This window comes from Oryza glaberrima, chromosome 4, assembly GCF_000147395.1.
Source record: "Oryza glaberrima chromosome 4, OglaRS2, whole genome shotgun sequence".
Lineage (NCBI taxonomy): Eukaryota > Viridiplantae > Streptophyta > Magnoliopsida > Poales > Poaceae > Oryza > Oryza glaberrima.
Window position 1 is genome coordinate 20,176,502 of NC_068329.1, and position 17,683 is coordinate 20,194,184.

The following is a 17,683-nucleotide window of genomic DNA, read 5'->3' on the forward strand; positions in this document are numbered from 1 at the left end:
TTTAAGGAGGTCCCCCTCTCCTAGAATAAGTAAGGTGGTACTAAACTCCATATGCATGCCATCTCATGAGGTGGGCTTTTGTGATTTTCCAAAGAATTAATCTTCGAGTGGGCTAAGACCCATTCATTAATTCCAACATTCTGTCACCACTCGGTGTAGCGCATTCTGTCAGGCTAATTATCAATGTTACCATGAGTATTGTCAGTATTATCCGTGAGCGTTGGGTTGACACCGATCAGGAGCACCAAGAAAGTTTTTAGTATTATTATCCGTGCTTGTTGGATTAACACGGATCAGGAGGACCAAAAAAGTTTTTGAGCTCCCACGAGGCCATCAGCCCATGAGAGAACATTCAACAGCTTGAAAGCTGAATTGACAGAGCGTTGTTGCAGACACAGGAAAGCTTTGGAAACTTCAGTTAAGCTACAGCTTTGCAAGTCAAAAGCGAGCTTACACAGCAGGAGCTCACGTGGTACATGGCAGTTACATAAGCTTAGCTGTCTTACAATTTAGCATTAGCAGTAGAGAAGTGGCCATTTACCTCTACCCAAGCTTACTACTCGTTGAGCATCTAATACAACTTCAGTTCAAAATTACAAATTGCATCGAATCTACACTTTTGTTTCAGTAGATAGAGATATCGCACATTATCGTTGGTAGCTTAGTGGCTCAACAGCTGTTCTGAAGAGAAGAATGTATAACTTGTCAACAGAGAAGTACAAGAAACCTCCCAAGGAGTGAGTAACGTAGGAACCGAAGCTTGTGCCGACAATGCAGTGCCAAGCAGGCCCATATGTTGTATCAAATTCCTGTGAGCAAATGAAAGGAACATTTTCAGCCATTGATTGTTAAGGACTGTGAATGCATGTAAGGCCATTGAAGAAAACGTCGCATCCTCAAGTGTCCAGCCAACGTAATAGCAAGAGAGCAAGCACACACAAGTAGGCACTATCACTTAGTTCATAGAGAAAAGGTAATAACAAAACAAAGCAGCAATTTAAGCAGTCACCCAGACAGTGTAACACAACATTAGTTTGTTTAAAGAATGGGGAGATAATGTATGAAAACTTGAAAAGTATTCATGCTTTGCATTCACATCAATTACATATAAGTATTTTTAGGATGCTAGTGAAATGGGGTTCATCATCAGGGTAACGTACTAATATCTTTTGAAAAACTTGATATTCTTGCTAGAAGTCATAAGGAACAAATCTTTTGCACAACAAGCTGCCAAGCTGGATGCATAATATTTTTGGCAAAAAACAAGCTTGCTGCACATACAGCAAGCAAATTCTCTTATTCAACTCTCCAGGATATCCATTTACTTCATAGCTAGTTTATCATGTAATAAACATGTCAACATTTGGAACTAACTTATTCAAAGGCATCTTGCCCTATTTTTGCGATTGTATTTTTCCTGTACAGACATAAGTACTTACTACCTGCCAAAATATAATGGTGAATACAAAATCTAATTCAGTAGTTCACAACACTCGTAGCAGGGTTCCAATTTCATGATCAATGCTCTAATTACTGACTCTAACAAAGGAAATGACAGAAGGGATAGGTCCGCCTCAGGGAAAGCCATCAGATAAAGGTACCAACTGATAATATCAAGAAAGCTCTACCACAAGAAATTCCTTGAAATCCCATTAAAAGGTGATATCAGCTGCCTGATTCCTGATCATGAGTCACAACTAGTTGTTCACAATTATGCTTGATCACTCAACATCAAATGAGAAACTAGCATATTTACTAATTAAACCAAGCTGGGAAGCTAGCTCTATTGCACAGAACCATAAGCTCTCTAGAGCATGTGATGCTTAGTTATCATGATATCATCCATATTCAACTCCGAACATGGTTGGAATTGGAAGTGGTAAAGCACCAATAGCAGCAAAGAAATATAACTACTGTCACGTTCTCCAAATCTCACAAATATTCCGCGAGCCCTATAGTGGACCATCTCTCATAAATGAACAAATTGACCTGGCACCATCCTACTTCCCACTTAATGTAGGTCAACATACCATTCTCATCTAGCTTCACTGCCAACACCAAAGAGCTTCTCGAACCATTCCAGATGCTCCAAATTTAGAAGCACGCTTTCCCGAAGTTGGCAGAAAGCTAACATCATTGCTAGTAGAACAAAAAGCTCTAGATCTTAATCTTAAGAGTGTGCAACATATCCCCCATTTTACGGCCATTTACAAATGATCTAAACAAGTTTCGACCCCGACTTAAACTGATGAACAATTCCGCGACGAAATGAATGGAAGAAATTAACAATGTGCTAAGCGTAGGATGGATGATACCTTCTTCAGCGCGAGCGCGAGGCGCTTGCTGTCGATCCGCGGCATGGCGGCGGTGGCCTCCAGGGCGACCCGGATCGCGCGGCGCTGCAGCGCCGGCGGCATGTCCGCCGCCCGCACGCGCACCGCCACCTTCTTCTCCTCCCCATTCCCCCCCTCCCCCCTCGGCACCTTCGCCTCCTTCTCCTTCTCCTTCTTCTCCTTCGCCGCCTTCACCTCCTTCTCCTCCACCAGCTTACCGCCCTTCCCCTCACCGCCACCGCTCTCCTTCGCCGCCACCTCCCTCTCCCTCTCCCTCTCCCTCTCCGGCTCCGGCTCAGGCTCCGGCTCCGGCTCGGGCGGGTCGGCGAGCTTGGTGCGGCGGACGAGCGAGCTGAGGTAGCGGCTGCGGCGCTCCAGCTCCTCGGAGGCCCGGTCCATGGAGGTCGAGGTCGGCGAAGATATGCTGGTTCGTCGGCTAGCGGCGGCAGTGGCGAGGGGGCATCGACGGTGGCCGGCCGCGCGTGCGGTTCTTGTGTCCGAGGGTGGTGGTGTGTGGTGTGGTGGAGGCCGGCTGGGTTCTCTTGGGGTTTGGCCGGTTGGGGAGTGAGCCGTTTGGGTTGCTGATCCTGGAATTCGTGGGAGCGGCTTTTGAGATAGAAAGGGGTTTGGTTTGCTTGGAAGGGATCAAGCTCCAGTTTCTCTTCTGTTGTCGCTGTTGGTAGGTTGCTACGCGCTAGATTTTGTACATTCTTTTCGAAGTATTGAGAATGTTTATTTATGTAGAAACGGTGGAGTCCATGTCAAATGTTGTAGTGCTTAGGCCTTTCACAGTGGACATTACCTAGTCCTACGTAGTGTGTTACCTAGTCTATGTGGCGAAAAAAGTTGGTAGGGCCCATAGCTACACTGGGTTCTTCGCATCCCAGGAGAGGAACGAGCAACCTCGCTCAAAAAGTCAGGCGCGGGCCCACTTGGCGAGGAGATGTGACGTCGCCGAGGGCGCCGCCGCCGCCGCTCTGAGGACGCCGCCGTCGAGGCCCCGAGGACGCGCCACCGTAGCACCGCCGCCGCCGTCCTCCTTTCCTCACCGCCGACGGCGGAAAGTGGAGACAAAGCGAGGAGGACAATGACCTTCGTCGTCCTCGTCGCCGGCCGTGAGAAGAGGAGCCCAGATCCGCGCCGCCGCCGCCGTCCCGCGCCTCCACCGTCCTCTGTGCTCCAGATCCGCGCCGCCACCGCCGTCTTCGAGGGCGCCGTCGTAGCTCGGCCCCGAGGACGACGCCGCCGCACGGCCCGGAGGACGCCGCCGCCGCGTCTTCGAGGACGACGCCCGGAGGAGAGGAGAGCCGGCACTGGCGCCGGCGGAGGGAGGAAGGGAGCCGCCGCCCGGAGGAGAGGAGAGCCGGCACCGGCGGAGGGAGGAGGGGAGTCGGCGCTGGCGAAGGGAGGAGGGGAGAGCCGGCGGGGAGGAGTGGATTCGGGGATTGCGTGACGAGGGAGGAGTCGGTGGGGAGTTGGGACTTGGGAGTTTGTGGATCCCACTAGCAGATATTTCTGAGCCCCACACGCGATGCTTGCACTGTGAAGAGAGGGTCTTCATCCTAGTTGTCATCTCGTGGTAACTCACAGTGGGTGCTTGCACTGTGAAAGACCTTATAATACGGAGCTCATAAGCATAAGCATGATACGGGAGTACTACTATTAGGGTTGACGTGCTGTCCTCCATTCCACACTGTCCTGCTCTGTGAGCTACGAATGCCATAGAAGCAAAGCTACCATACTGAATCAATCAGTAAGTAGACCTGATTACTCGTCACCAAGGTTAAATCTCTTTGTACTTGTAGCTCAGAAGTTAAACTGGATTGCCACAATCCGATCAGTGTGCGCGTGGACACTGACCCAGAGTGACACGAGGTGGCCAGCGGAAGTGGACTTCAATTATGGCTAGGAGCCAGTGGCACGTGGGCCCTGGGAGAACTCAACCTTCCGTCCGTGTACGCGCCCCAGGTGCGTTTGACAAACTGTCGGGGCGTGCGAGTTGCGACCATCGCAAACCCGCCCCTCGCCGAGTCGCCGTCCGAATCCGGAAGCCGGTGGGGGAAAGGCGGAAAGCATCCCATGCGGCCCCGAGACCAGCAGAGGATCGCGTCGCGCGAATTGGCCGCGGGAGGAAGGAGCTAGACCAAAATCTCACGGCTCCCTACGGATGGAGACGGAAGGGTCGCACGGGCCGCGTCCTGGCTCGCACAGTCGGGTTCCGCAGTGGAATAAGTCCACTCCGCATTCTTTATCTTTACAACGAGTATAATTGGCATTCTTAAACCGAACTATCAGAAAATTTCTTTCTATCTTTACACAACTGTCCAAATTAGATCCCACGATAATATTGTAGAAGGTTTTGGTTGACGTGGCACCAGAAGGAAAAAAAAAACTATACAAATCACATTTGTTAGTGAGGCAATATCTTCCTTCTTATCCCTCTATCTCCCTCTGTCAGCTTTGATCGTAAGAGGGGTAGCAAGGAGCGGCAGCGGGGAAGAGTGCAGTAGAGAGGACGGGCGGAATGTGGAGGAGAGTCGCGAGGATGCCTGATAAGAGCGAGGCCGGGCGAAGGACAAGCGATGGGAGCGAGGCTGTGCCAAGGAGAAGCGGCACCAGAGAGCTCGTCCGAGTGAGGCAGCAGCGGTGATGGGAGGTTGGCGACAAGAAGGCTTCGATGGTCCACGGCGGAGAAGAAGAAGAGGAGTAAGGCGAGGGAATCATTGAGCTCGAGCTCGCTAGCTATTCGCAGGAAGGAGGCGATGGCGGTGGACGACTAGAGAGGATGGGACCATGGCTATATGCGGCAATGGGGGAGGAGAGGTCGAAGAGGATGTGCCTGGTAGGGGTGGGCTCGCTACTGCCGCCTAGTTGTGTCGGGAAGCTGGAAAGGATGGAGCAGCCGGGATGGGGACGAAGCGCCACGGCAGTAACGGTGGAACTCGAGCTCAAGTGGTGGTGCCATCACCGTGTCCTAATTTCACATCCTAAGCCGGTTGTGCTGCCCTCCTTTCTTATCTCTTTCTTTATCCCCTTTCCTTTCTGCAACGGCAACGATGACATGGAGAGGCCGATAGGAAGAAGGATGAAGGGGCGAGGTGGAGCTGGGACCTCACCAGGAGGGACACTGTCACGGACCTCACCAGCGGCGAGGCGGAGCTAGGACAGCGGCGTCGTGGATCGACACTGCCATACGGGATATGGCTCCCGAGGATGGGGGCGGCATCATCGCAACCTTACAGGGACAACGGTGTTGGGATCGATGTTGTCATCCAGGATAGGGCTCTCGGGGGACGCAAGGCGGAGTCGTCACAAAAGATGGAGGAATGCGACCGTGGCACCAACCGATGCTGCTGATACCGAAAGAGAGCGAGGAAAGGGGGAAGAGAGGTAGAGTGAACAGAGGAAGAGAGTGAGGACATATGAGGTCACTTTTGTTTTTACCACGTATAAGTTTAGAACGAGTGGACTGGGTCAACGGGCCACGTCAACGAAACCACACATTTATATTGCAACAGATCAATGAAACCACACATTTATATTGCCACAGGATCTAATTTAGTCCGATTTCGCAAGTTAGGGTTCAAAAATTTTGATACTAGAGCTTAGGGATGCAAACTATTCGTTCCGCGGTTGCGCTAGCTTTATCAGATAATCAGATAGCCCATGCAGCAGCTGCATCAGATATTCAGATGGGTACTGTCGCGCGCGGAGTCCGGCCTTTGTCCAGCATCCTACCACATGAGGGCCGTGCCGACAGTAGATGCATGGAAGGCTTCGGTTGGCCGGTTGGGTGCAGGAGAAGTTCACGCTCCATGGCGACCTGTCAAAGCACTACAGCGGTTGGGTGGAGGAGAAACTCCACACAGTTCATTCTCCATGGCAACCTGCTGTCAAAGCTGCTACTACTACTACAGACTACGCATGCTCTTGTAATCTGCAGCATTGCGTCCGGGTAAGCACTCATCCAACGCAGCGTTGCGGCAAATAATTCAGCCACTTTGCTCAGATATGCCACTCCACAAAACAGACTTGTATCAAAATGTTTGGGCGATACAAGTTCCCCTAGGAAGGCGTTGGCAAGAACAAGTGCTGGAAAGGAAAAAAATGATAAGGCAAGACCATTCATATCAAACAAAATAGGATAGCATAGAGCACGATAGGCTTATAGCATGCGAATAGCATAAGCAAGATAGGCACATAGAAGTAGATACATATACCGGCGTAGAACTTCCGGGCAACGGCACCAAGAGAGCATGAATAACCTATGCTTAGGTTTTCAGCAATATATATCAGCAACAAGCATTTGCAAAGTAATTCACTAATTCTAGAAGGTGGGTAAAACCAAGATTCCTAGAGGCAGAGCAAAACCTTGATTACCAGCAGCAGTGTAAGACTGTAGATCAAGAACTCCCACAAGCATCACAGCACAGTAACAATTATATGGTAAGAAAGCTCAAATTCACATGTATCATACCACCAATCACAAAGTGGGACTCATCAAGTGAACAACTTTGCACCAAGGGGCATGCAGAGTAAACATGAACTTAATATCAACTCAAAAGCCTAAGAGCTGTCAACCCATCTCAAGATTCAGGATGGAAGTTCCACGATAGGCCTTCAAGGCTACAACTACGTTTTCTTGAGGGGAAATAAAAAATCAACTAAAAACTACAAACCAAATTGCAGGAAATGCAGGCATGGATTCCTCAACTAAAAGGCCTCCAAGTAGACAAGCAATCCCAAAGTGCATGAGCAGTGCAGATGAAATTCAGCAAAAGATTTTTGAGAGGATACCAGCCTTCAAGGCTTCAACTATAAAAATCCTGGATAATGCGTGAGGCTACAAACTAAGGGACTACAGTGATATAATACGCCACCCAACACTTATGAATACTAAGATCAAAACGCAATCCCAATCAGATTGTACATAAGAGCTTAACACTGATCCTACATGTCATAATAAAATATAAATGGTATCAACATGAATCCAACATTTTCATCATGTATCGATACTATCAGAATCTGTCAGTGCTTCACAAGCATCAAAGAGCTATATATAGACCAAATTTTAGGGATAAACTCTAACAATAAAATGGACCATATTAGACAATGTATGCCTAAATCGTATTGTGAAGCTAAAATCAAATATCGAAGCATCAACCGACTATGCACTGCCATTCCATATCCAAAATTGACTCCCGTAACACTGGCAAACTCCAGGTTAATTAGATGAGCTACGGGACACGGTTGCTTAAGAACAGCAGCATATGAGCCACAAATCAAAGAATATTATCACCGAAAGGTCAGGTAACTGGTACATGACTATTCGAGATGCCGCAGGGCAACTAGATAATCATCCCTGCAAGTGTCAAGGCAGTGCTAATTCAGCAAGGCAACATCAGTAACCAAAGATACACCCCTGCAATGATAAGAACAATCCATAAACAAGAAGAAGCATAACTAGCATGCGTATTGAACAGCAACATAAAGCTTAATCAGCAGACAAATCATAAAACATAAATGAGTCTTAGACCCAGAACTTATTTGGATCACAAAGATTAGCACATTCCGTTCCAAGACATCCAGACTAAATATTACCAAAAGTAGCAGATAACATAATTCCCCATACCATCATTCCAGTTTAATGTAACACAGAGCGGATGCCTGGGCAACTAAAGGGGTAAAATTGGAGTGACAGATCACCGGCCGAACCCGGCAGCGTTGAGGCCGAGCAGCATCCGGCCATTGTCCCCAGCAGGAACGTATGCAACATTAGGAGAACGGGCCAGCTCGGCAGCAATCTCCCTGGCCGCCTCGATCCTCCTCAGCTCAATCAGCCCTGTCCCAGCGGCGGCGGTGGCCTCAGAAATGAGCCGCGCGGACTCACTCTCTCCCTCCGCGCGCACGATGGCCGCGCGCCTCTCCTGCTCAGCCTTGGCCACGAGGAACTTGGAGCGCTCGGCCTCCTGCTGCGCCACCTGCTTCTTCTCGACGGCCTGCGAGAACTCGATGCCGTAGGAGAGGTGGGTGATGGCGACGTCGTCGAGGATGATGTTGAACTCGCGGGCGCGGCGGATGAGGGCGTCGCGGACGAGGGCTGAGACGTGGGGCCGCTCGGTGAGGAGCTGGTCGGCGTTGAACTGCGCGACGACGGCCTTGAGCACCTCGTTGCCGATGGAGGGGAGCACCTTGTCGTCGTACTCGAGGCCGAGGGAGGTGAAGATGGTGGGGAGGTGCACGACGTCGGGGCGGGAGAGGAGGCGGAGGGTGAGGTTGACCATCTGCAGGTCCTTGGTGCCGGAGTTGGAGGAGAAGTTGTGGGGGCGCGTGCGGATGTCGAAGACGAAGGGCTTCTGGAGCCACGGCACGAGGAAGTGGGTCCCCTCGCCGACGGTCTCCGGGAGCACCCCGCGGAACCGGTCGAAGATGACGGCGCGCTCGCCGCCGTCGACGGTGTAGAGCGACGCCGACAGGAGGGAGGCCGCGGCGCCGAGCCCCGCCGCCGCCTTGGCGATGTTGGTCAGGAACGACACCGCCGCGGGACCGCCGGCCATGGCGCTCTCTCGTCTTCCGGGGGCGGCGGCGCGGAGGGATAAACCCTAGCAGAGAGAGAGATTGAGAGAGAAGTGGGGGATTTGGTCTCGCCGCCGCTTGGGGGGTGGGGAGGATGGGTGTGGATCTGATGAGGAGTGTGTTTTTAGTGGGTTTTGTGGGGAGGGGTTTATTTCTTGGGAGAGAAGAAGGTGCGGCCGGTCCGAGTGTATGACAGGTGGTGGCCCATTGTCTTTTTCTTGGTTTGGAGCAGAAGAAAGAAAATTTGCCGTCTTGTGTTTCGACCAGAACGGGCCGTGCGAAATTCGAAGACCGTGTAATGGGCTCGTATTTGGACCAGAACGGCCGTTATAAATGGGCTCAAGCTCGCTGAAAGGCCCAAGCCTTTCACGGTTTCACCCAACTCGGCGCATATTCCCGCAGGTGGGATGGAGATCGGGGGAGCAGTTCTACTTCTCCGGATCACCGACGCGCTCGCTAGCTAGTGCCGTCTCGCACGCGTGCCGTCAAGGTGGCCGGCCGCAGCGCGGGCAAGCGCACCACCGTGCAGTGCAGTGCAGTGCGATTCTGCAAAGCGAACGCGAAAACGCGCATGCGGGCGCTCGCATAGTCGCGTTGCAACTGCAGAAGCGGTTGCGAGCGAGGCGACGCGGCGCGGCGCGGCATGTGGTGGTACGCACTCGGCGAGCTAATTAGTGCAACTGCCGAGGCCGGACGGGACGATCGAGCGGTCTCCTCTCCGTCCGTCCGTCCGTCCGTCCGTCCTGACGTGATCCTTTCGTCCGGGCCACCTAACCGGCCGGAACCCGGGGACCGGGCGCAACGAAAAGCGCCCGGTTGATCGATCTGCCCTGCACTCTACTGCTCTCTCTGGTACGGGCAGGGGTGGGCACTTGGCAGGCCCGCATCGCGTCAATTCTAACGCGCACCACGACGCTTGCCTGCTTTACTCCCAACCAAAGTGTTCTCTTCAATGCGCCGCCTTCATCTTCATGTGCCTCCCCTGATCCCCTCCCCTAGCACCACCATTACCCCTACAGCGTCACGCCCAAATCCTGAAATCTAGCGATCAAAACCGGACAGAAAAATGGACAGAACAATGGGGCCTTGTGTGGGGATGAAAGTGTAGTAGAGCTGAGGCAGGCAGGCTCATAGCAGAGCTACTATTGCTGCCGAAAGGCGTGTGTCAGCTCAGTGCACACATGGATTGCAAATGGGTTGGATGGATGGATGGATGGATCGCTGCTCGATCGCTGGCCGAGCTGTTTTCCAAGGACCGGCGGCCAATAATTCACGTCACACATTATTGTTCAGAGAATAGCCCACTGATTATCATTCCTTCGTGCTCTAGTAGTGGGGGCAGCGATGCGAAGCGACCCCGGCCGGCTCGAGTGATCGATCAGCCTCTCCTTTTATAAAAAGAGCACGATGACAACTAATGACAGGCAGGGCGTTGCATGATCCACAACCATATTGATCTTCCTCTCTTCTCGCCCTTTATTTTGTTCGGGCAGGTTAGGATTCTCTCGGGCTAGCTTGCCCTTTTAAAAAAAAGTTGGGATTCTCTCGGGGCTAAACTAGTTGTGCTCGGCAAGTACGTACGAGCAAGGCACGCGGCGCATTAACGCGTTGTTTTGGTTGGAGCAGTTCGTATCTTCGGGACAACGCCTCTTGATGTGCTGCCAACTCGTAGCCATGTTCTTTGCTGTTGCTTGCTCGCACAACTCTTCTATAATCCTAGTCGCACATTGCAATATAGAAAGGGCGAAGCGCACCAAATTGACATTAGTTAGGGGTATTTAGGCCCTCTTTAGATCCTTCAAAATGGCAAAAGTTTTGTCATTTTATAGCATTTTTTACCATTTTGGATCTATACACTAGTAGCAAAAGTTGGCAATTTAGCATTTGCTAGTCCATAGTAGCAAATTATGCCAAAAAGTGCTTTGGGACCACTCCCTCTCTCTTTCTCTCTCACTTCAGTGCTAGAATGGCAAAACTTTAATATGCATCTAAACACCAACTAGTACTTTTACAATGTCAAAACTTTTGCCACTAAAACTTTTGTCATTTGCCATTCCAAATGTATCTAAACATGTCCTTAAACGACATGGTTTACCGCGACGCCTATTGGTTTGGTTGTTCGGAACAAGTCGTGTAAAAAAGAGATCAGAGCTGTACTGTGTCCCTGTAGCTGTCACTGAGCTCAGCATGAGCAGGATGCGTGCGAAGGACGCCTTTTTCAGCTTTTTTTTTCACTGTCTCCAGTGTGTGTGCATGGCAATTTCATGTAGCGGCAGCGGCTAGATGATGACATCGACACGAGTGGCCCGCACGATCCAAACGAGATCGACTGGGACGATGTCGTTCAAATCGCGCGGGAGTCAAAACCTCGAAGGGGGAGTAATTTCTCATTTGTCAATAGTGACATCAACCATGTAGTGGTAATTACATATTGCACCAGTGTGCTTCTCCTATCACCAACATCTCATCTCAAGACACACACACACGCAGCTAACCGGACGATTGAAATCCGATGACAGAAGTATCAAGAAATTCATGAAACTTCAAAGAATTAACATCACACCGTAAGTAATTTCCTAAGACAAACACAAGGACGCAGCCAAAAAAAATGAAATGAAGAAAAAAAAATTCAGGACCTTTCATAGAGTTACCGAACGAGCAACTATGCTGAGTGATCAACGTTTCAGCTCTCGCGGATCGACCCGGCGGGCCTGAGCGGCCGGTCGTCGGCGTCGTCCATCGACACGCTCCGGGCGGTCCGCGCGGAGCCCGCGCCGCCCAGCTGCTCGATGCGCACGACGATCTCCGGCATCGCCGGCCGCTGGTCCGGCACGGTCACGGTGCAGTCCATCGCCAGCCGCAGCATCTCCACCATCTCGTCCTCGGCGCCGGGGTGCCTGAGGAGCTCCGTGTCGAACACCTCGGACGTCCACTCCTCCCGCACGACGGAGCGCGCCCACCGCGGCAGGTCCACGCCCTCGTCGTCGTGCAGCACGGCGTGCGTGGGGGCCTTCCCGGTGAGCAGCTCCAGGAGCAGCACGCCGAAGCTGTACACGTCGGCCTTCTGCGACAGCCGCCACGGGTCCGCCACCACCTCCGGCGCGCGGTACCCCGCCACCCGGCTGGACGGCGCGCCCGCCGGGCCGACGAGGTGCGCGAGGCCGTGGTCCGCCACGCGCGCGTCCACCGACGACCGGCTGAGGAGTACGTTCGACGACTTGATGTTGCCGTGCACCACCTTGGAGCCCGTCGCGTGGATGTACTCCAGCCCGCGCGCCGACGCCAGCGCGATGCGCCTCCTCGACTCCCAGAGCAGCGGCGACCGGCCGGAGCCACGGTTTCCTGGAATCGCCAGCTCAAGTCAGAACTGAAAATGGAGAGAAAAGCAAGCGAGAACCCAGTCGAACACCGAGCATGCATACATACCGTGAAGCATCGACGAGAGGCTGCCCATGGCGACGAACTCGTACACCATGAGCTTCTCGTCCTTGCTGAAGTAGTAGGCCTGCAGTGGCACGACGTTGGGGTGGTCCAGCCCGCCGATCGCCGCGACCTTGTCCCGGAACTCGCGCTCCGGCAATGAGGTCTCCTTGAGGCGCTTCACGGCGACCACCGGCCCGGTCTCGAGCGCGGCCTTGTACGTGGTCCCGTACGTGCCCTTGCCGAGCACCTCGGCCGACGCGCGCAGCAGGTCCTCGAGGTCGTACGGCCGCGGCACCCTCCCGAAGAAGAAGAGCTTCTTCTTTCCCGCGACGTTGGCGGCGACGGCCGGTTGTATCGCGGGGACCACCGCCGGCGGCGGCGGCGGCGGCCGCGCGTCCGAGACGCGCGGCGTGTACACGCTCGGGCTCATTGCCTCTTTGCTGTGCAAGGCGAGCTCCGCCGCGACGTCACGGCTGTGGTGCCGTCTTGGCTTGCGCTGCAGCGCGCCACACGCGAGGACCAGAACGCCGGCGACGAGAAGGAAGCCGAGCGCGCAGCCGATCACAATGCCGGCAATGGCTCCTCCGGCTAGGCGGCGTCCGCCCCTCCCGCGGCCGCCCGCCGAGACCGCGCCTTCTGGCGAGAGCGCCGGAGCCTGCGACGGTGGGATGGAAATCGGCGTTCGGCAAGCGGCGAGGGGCTTGCCGCACAGCGACATGCCGAGGAAAGACGTCGCCGGCATGCCGCTGAGACCGCTGGGTATCCCGCCTGTGAGGTTGTTGAAGGAGACGTTGAACGAGGTGAGCAATGGCATGTTGACATTCGGCAGCTCGCCGGTGAGGAGGTTGCCGTCTAAGTAGAGCAGCTGTAGCCTCCCGTTCTTGGCAATGCTCGCCGGAATCCTCCCGGAAAAGCGGTTCTCCGCGAGGTTGAGCTGCGTCAGCGCCGGGAGAGCCAGAATCTCCGGGGGGAGCTCGCCGGAGAAGTGATTCGACTGCAGATTAATTACCCGGAGCTCCGCGCACTTGGCCAGGTCGGACGGCAGCGGGCCGGAGAGCGCGTTGTAGCGCAGCGACAGCACGGCGAGCTTGTCGAGGCCCCCGAGCGCGCCCACGGGGACGTTGCCGCGGAGTCCAACCCCCGGGAGGTGGACCTCCACGACGCGGCCGCCGGAGCACACGACGCCCGTCCACGAGCACGTCGGCTGGGACGTGTTCCACGACACGGTCGCCGACCCGAACGGCGCGATGAACGCCTGCAGCGCCGCGGCGTCCGACGCGATGTCGTTGGCCCCGGCGGAGAGCGCCAGGAGCAGCAGGAGCGCGGCGGCCGCGGCGGCCGGCGGTGGCAGCATCGCTGCGTGGATGGATGGTTTTTCTTGGCTGATCACACCATGCGGCGGTGGGAGGAGGAGGAGAAGCAGAAGAGGAAAGGAGGGAAGAAACAAACAAGCGAAGAAGAATATTGGAATTTGGAAAGGAGACTTTCCATTGCTTTTGTTTACGGACAAGGAGAGAGAACGGAGGAGGATGCCACAAATGACATCGCAAGTTCGCAACCGCGCTACGAGATCCCGGCGCGATCTCGTACGTCCGATTACATTTCCAACGGCTCAGATCGAGAGATGCACGTTGACAAAGCTTTGCCTTGCCGGGCGTTGATCCTGAATCCCTCCCTCCTACGTACAGTACGTACTAGTGTTGATGTTGCGATTTTGATAGTATAACAACCAGAAGTACAACAATAGTGCCTGAGAAGATTTGCACAGAACTGTAGCTGACTTAGATTTGCAACAAGGCTAACAGTGTGTTTTACCATCTGCGTATTACCGGTCGTTTTCACGAACACAGGTATTAGCTGGAGCTACTCCTTACCTGTAAACGGTGATCAAGAATCTTTAATTCAGGTTAGCTGAAGGTAGGATCATGTTGACATCACAAAGCTGGATGCAGAGTTTCCGTTTTCTTTTTTGCGATGCCACACGACAGAGTAAACAACGGACGTACGACCAGGTCCTGGAACCGTAACCATCGACAGATTCGGTGGCCTGTAGATGCCATCATGGCGTAATTATCGTAGCGGTGTGTCAACCATCGATGGTTGCAAAAGGCTTTATTTATCAGTAATATTGAATCACCAACTTACCTATCTTTGCTGTACCACAGAATTAAGGCTCGCTTAAGCCAACGGGAACAACGACTGATAATCAGACACGCACAAAAAAACGCAAAGCTACGACAGAGTGGTCTCAATTCTCCTGCAGTGATCAGCTGTACACACCACGTACAAGTTGTCACCATTGCTGGATATATTCCCTTCTGTGAATCTAACTACTACCTAGGCACCAAACTTTTTTTTAGATCAAAACTTTCACTTGCAAATGGAAGTCCCGCAGTAGACAATAGTTGGTTCATTTTTTGTGTCACCTTTTGGGCAGGAAGAGAGCTTTTTGTCTGGCTTCTTGACGCGTAATACAGGATGGCTTAAAGCACAGATACAATACAGATCAGACACCGGAGATTGGCTGCCAAAAAGAATCCGAAACGACTAAAGATTGGGGGTCATTTGGACCTTGGTCATCCGCCAACACTACGGCCGTGGAGACGCTGACCTTCTGTATGAACATGGTTACATGGTGGGGCTCCTTCAACCGCTGCGTATATTGTATTGCAGAACCGAAATGGATTCTGTTGAGTGCGATCAACAACCGATGATAATCTTCGTCGTCTGCATCCTCCTAAAACGCGGTTTAGGATTTACGAATCGGTGGTAGATGTACACATCCACCGTCGTTTTGTGCGATAAACGACAGTTTTATTATAGAGTATATAGGCGTGCAACCGTATCGAAGATCTCTTGGAGTTTATTGCCGGATGGATGGATCGATTAATGCTTTTTTTGATGTGTGTGTTCTTGGCTGCGTTTGTTGGGACGTAGGGGCACTGTGTAACGTGATGGAAAGCATGGATCTGGTTTCGTGCATCCAGCCAGCCAGCATGCTTTGTTGATCAAGTGATGTGGCAATCATTGTCCAATCAGTGAGAAGCATTGATCGCGCGGAAACGAGATCCTAGCTGTACTAGCCTACTGCTAGGGAAAGGTAGAGAGTGCTATCCCTGTCTAAGATCCATGGAACAAGAAGTATGGATGTAGGAGTATGGAACTGGAGCTAAGATCAATGCCCGGTGTGGGATCTCGAAACGATTGCGTGAGCATTAAAAAAGGACGAGGGATTAACTGAAAACTGTTGGAGCAGACGAAGTACTTCGTATTAGAGCATGTACAGTAAGATATCAGCAGGCTGCAAAATAAGTTGGAAGAGAGAAGGGGAGAGAGAGAGAGGGTGAATGAGCGATTAATTTGTAGCCGGGCTACACACAGAAACCAAAATAAGCTCTTTACATGCATGCTAACCTCATCAAACCCAAGGAAGAAAAGTACCCGGGAGAGAAAACTAATGGGTATAAAACAATAAAATAGTATTGTGTGACCCATCATATTATAGCTAATCTAGTGTGTTTCACTAGCTATAAGATGACCTGGAGAAAATTATCGCCGGTAGAAGATTATACTATTAAACCTACTCTTACGTATGGAGAGTACCAAGGATGGAAAAGAAAAAAACTCGTGGCTCATGAAGCTTTCAGCTCGTTTACCTTAACGGCTCAACTCAAGCGCGCTAGGTTACGAGTTATGGAGTATTCACGAGTTTAACGAGCTGAACCAATAGTCCACCAGGGCAGCATACGGTACAATTCTCTACTAGACAAAAATAAGTCCATGCTATACCGGTTGACTAGGTCTAAAAAGAACACTAAAGTTCATATTGATCCAAACCCTATTCTCCACTCATCATTACTGCTACATCGGCGCCACACGACCATACATCAGAGCAAATCTAATAATACAGCTCGCTGTTGGCTATAAAAATATCCACATCACCAATAAAAATAATTAATAAGAGTAGTATCCATACAATAGTTAGCTATTAGATCACCTACACACAAACTTTTATGTATTCATTCTTGATTTTTTTTAATCCAGTCATTCTCTTTCTTCTTCACTTCAAATTATTCTATCCACTCGTTCTTCTCGGGAAGGAAGCTGACCACCAAGAGCCCAATGAAAACTGTTGCTGATAGTCTTGTCTAGTGATGCATCTGCTACTGGTCTGTGTTGGAGCTTGTGTGCAGCCGGCGATTATTTAGTCGCCGGCTCACACCCTCTCTCCCCTAATTTGTTTGCCAACTCAGCACATTAGCATGCATGCATGCAGTATCGCCAACTAAAGTGGCTTATTGTACCTGCTCTCACCATTGCCGTCTTGTGCCGGTGCCAGAACATTGGCTCCTCACCTCCTCCCTCATCAGTCACCAAACTCCTAACGAGCTCAACTGAGTCAAACCATCTTAACGTCTGCCCATAGGTAGGACTAGAGTTTAGAGGAGTTACAAAATGTATAGTGGCATATCAACCACTCTCATAGGCGCCCCGCGCCCAAGCACCAAAAGGTTGTGGTGTTGGGCGAGCCTAATAATTCTATAGACTAGAGTGTATAGGAATTTTTCTAGTATGCTATGCGATTTGCTTGTGGGAGCTTCTAGCATGTACAATTTTTTTCATAATTAAGAGTTCTCCTAAACAACCTGTCTAGATTACGAGAAGCTATAGTTGTAAAAACTAAAAAGTAAACTAATAGACAAGCTGATTTTTTTTCAATTTCTCTAGATTTTTATCGGCCAGATTCTTAGGCCTCTTTGATTCAAAGAAAAATCATAGGAATTTTAGAGGATTTTATTTCTATAGGAATTTTTCCTATATAGTCCTTTGAATTAAAGGAATGGTCCTATGAAATTCCTATGGAATGTCTCTTCCCATGCAAGTTTTGGAGGAAATATAACATGAGGTAGAACCTCATGGTAAGAATCCATTGAGTTTTTATCTCTCCTCAAATTCCTGTGTTTTTCCTGCGGCCCAATTAAACAGTCATTCCTATGTTTTTCCTGCGTTTTGCAATCCTCTGTTTAGAACTTGCATTCCTATTAGAATACTATGTTTTTCCTATTCCTCTGTGTTTTTCATTCTTGTGATTTAAAGGGGTCTTAGATGTTGCTTTTGATGAGAATCTAAGGGCTCCTTTGATTTAAATGGTCGGTATAGGATTTTTTTTTGTAGGATTCACAATCCTATGGATTATTTTCTATGGAGGCCTTTGATTCATAGGAAATGAAAGGAAACATTCCTAAGGATTGCATCCCTTTAGTTCATTTTCACATGAAAAAAAGAAATAGGTCGGACCTCTTGGGAAGAGAAATCCTGTGTTTTTTCCTATAGCACTATCAAGGGCACAT

General features: G+C 51.2%; 3 protein-coding genes across 3 annotated transcripts; all 3 read right to left on the bottom strand.

Annotated features, from left to right (window-relative positions):
- Positions 1-383: 383 nt before the first annotated feature.
- On the bottom strand, positions 384-3,840 carry LOC127769554 (uncharacterized). Its single transcript, XM_052295149.1, has 2 exons — positions 2,316-3,840; positions 384-809 (listed from the first exon to the last, which is right to left on the bottom strand). The coding sequence occupies exons 1-2, from the start codon at positions 2,730-2,732 to the stop codon at positions 648-650; spliced, it is 579 nt and encodes a 192-aa protein (XP_052151109.1). The 5' UTR covers positions 2,733-3,840; the 3' UTR covers positions 384-647.
- A 3,968-nt stretch (positions 3,841-7,808) lies between these two features.
- On the bottom strand, positions 7,809-9,036 carry LOC127772306 (prohibitin-3, mitochondrial-like). The gene has a single exon (XM_052298335.1). The coding sequence runs from the start codon at positions 8,888-8,890 to the stop codon at positions 8,036-8,038; it is 855 nt and encodes a 284-aa protein (XP_052154295.1). The 5' UTR covers positions 8,891-9,036; the 3' UTR covers positions 7,809-8,035.
- A 1,995-nt stretch (positions 9,037-11,031) lies between these two features.
- Positions 11,032-14,004, bottom strand: LOC127769510 (probable inactive receptor kinase RLK902). The gene is made up of 2 exons (XM_052295094.1): positions 12,336-14,004; positions 11,032-12,251 (listed from the first exon to the last, which is right to left on the bottom strand). The coding sequence occupies exons 1-2, from the start codon at positions 13,684-13,686 to the stop codon at positions 11,593-11,595; spliced, it is 2,010 nt and encodes a 669-aa protein (XP_052151054.1). The 5' UTR covers positions 13,687-14,004; the 3' UTR covers positions 11,032-11,592.
- Between the last annotated feature and the right edge of the window lie 3,679 nt (positions 14,005-17,683).

Bases quoted from the DNA above. Each gene is read 5' to 3' on its own strand.
- LOC127769554 (XM_052295149.1), bottom strand. From the start codon at position 2,732: ATGGACCGGGCCTCCGAGGAGCTGGAGCGCCGCAGCCGCTACCTCAGC. The intron at 810-2,315 runs GTATCATCCATC...ATTTGCTCACAG, and splicing joins TCGCGCTCGCGCTGAAGAAG to GAATTTGATACAACATATGG.
- LOC127772306 (XM_052298335.1), bottom strand. From the start codon at position 8,890: ATGGCCGGCGGTCCCGCGGCGGTGTCGTTCCTGACCAACATCGCCAAG.
- LOC127769510 (XM_052295094.1), bottom strand. From the start codon at position 13,686: ATGCTGCCACCGCCGGCCGCCGCGGCCGCCGCGCTCCTGCTGCTCCTG. The intron at 12,252-12,335 runs GTATGTATGCAT...TGGCGATTCCAG, and splicing joins CCTCTCGTCGATGCTTCACG to GAAACCGTGGCTCCGGCCGG.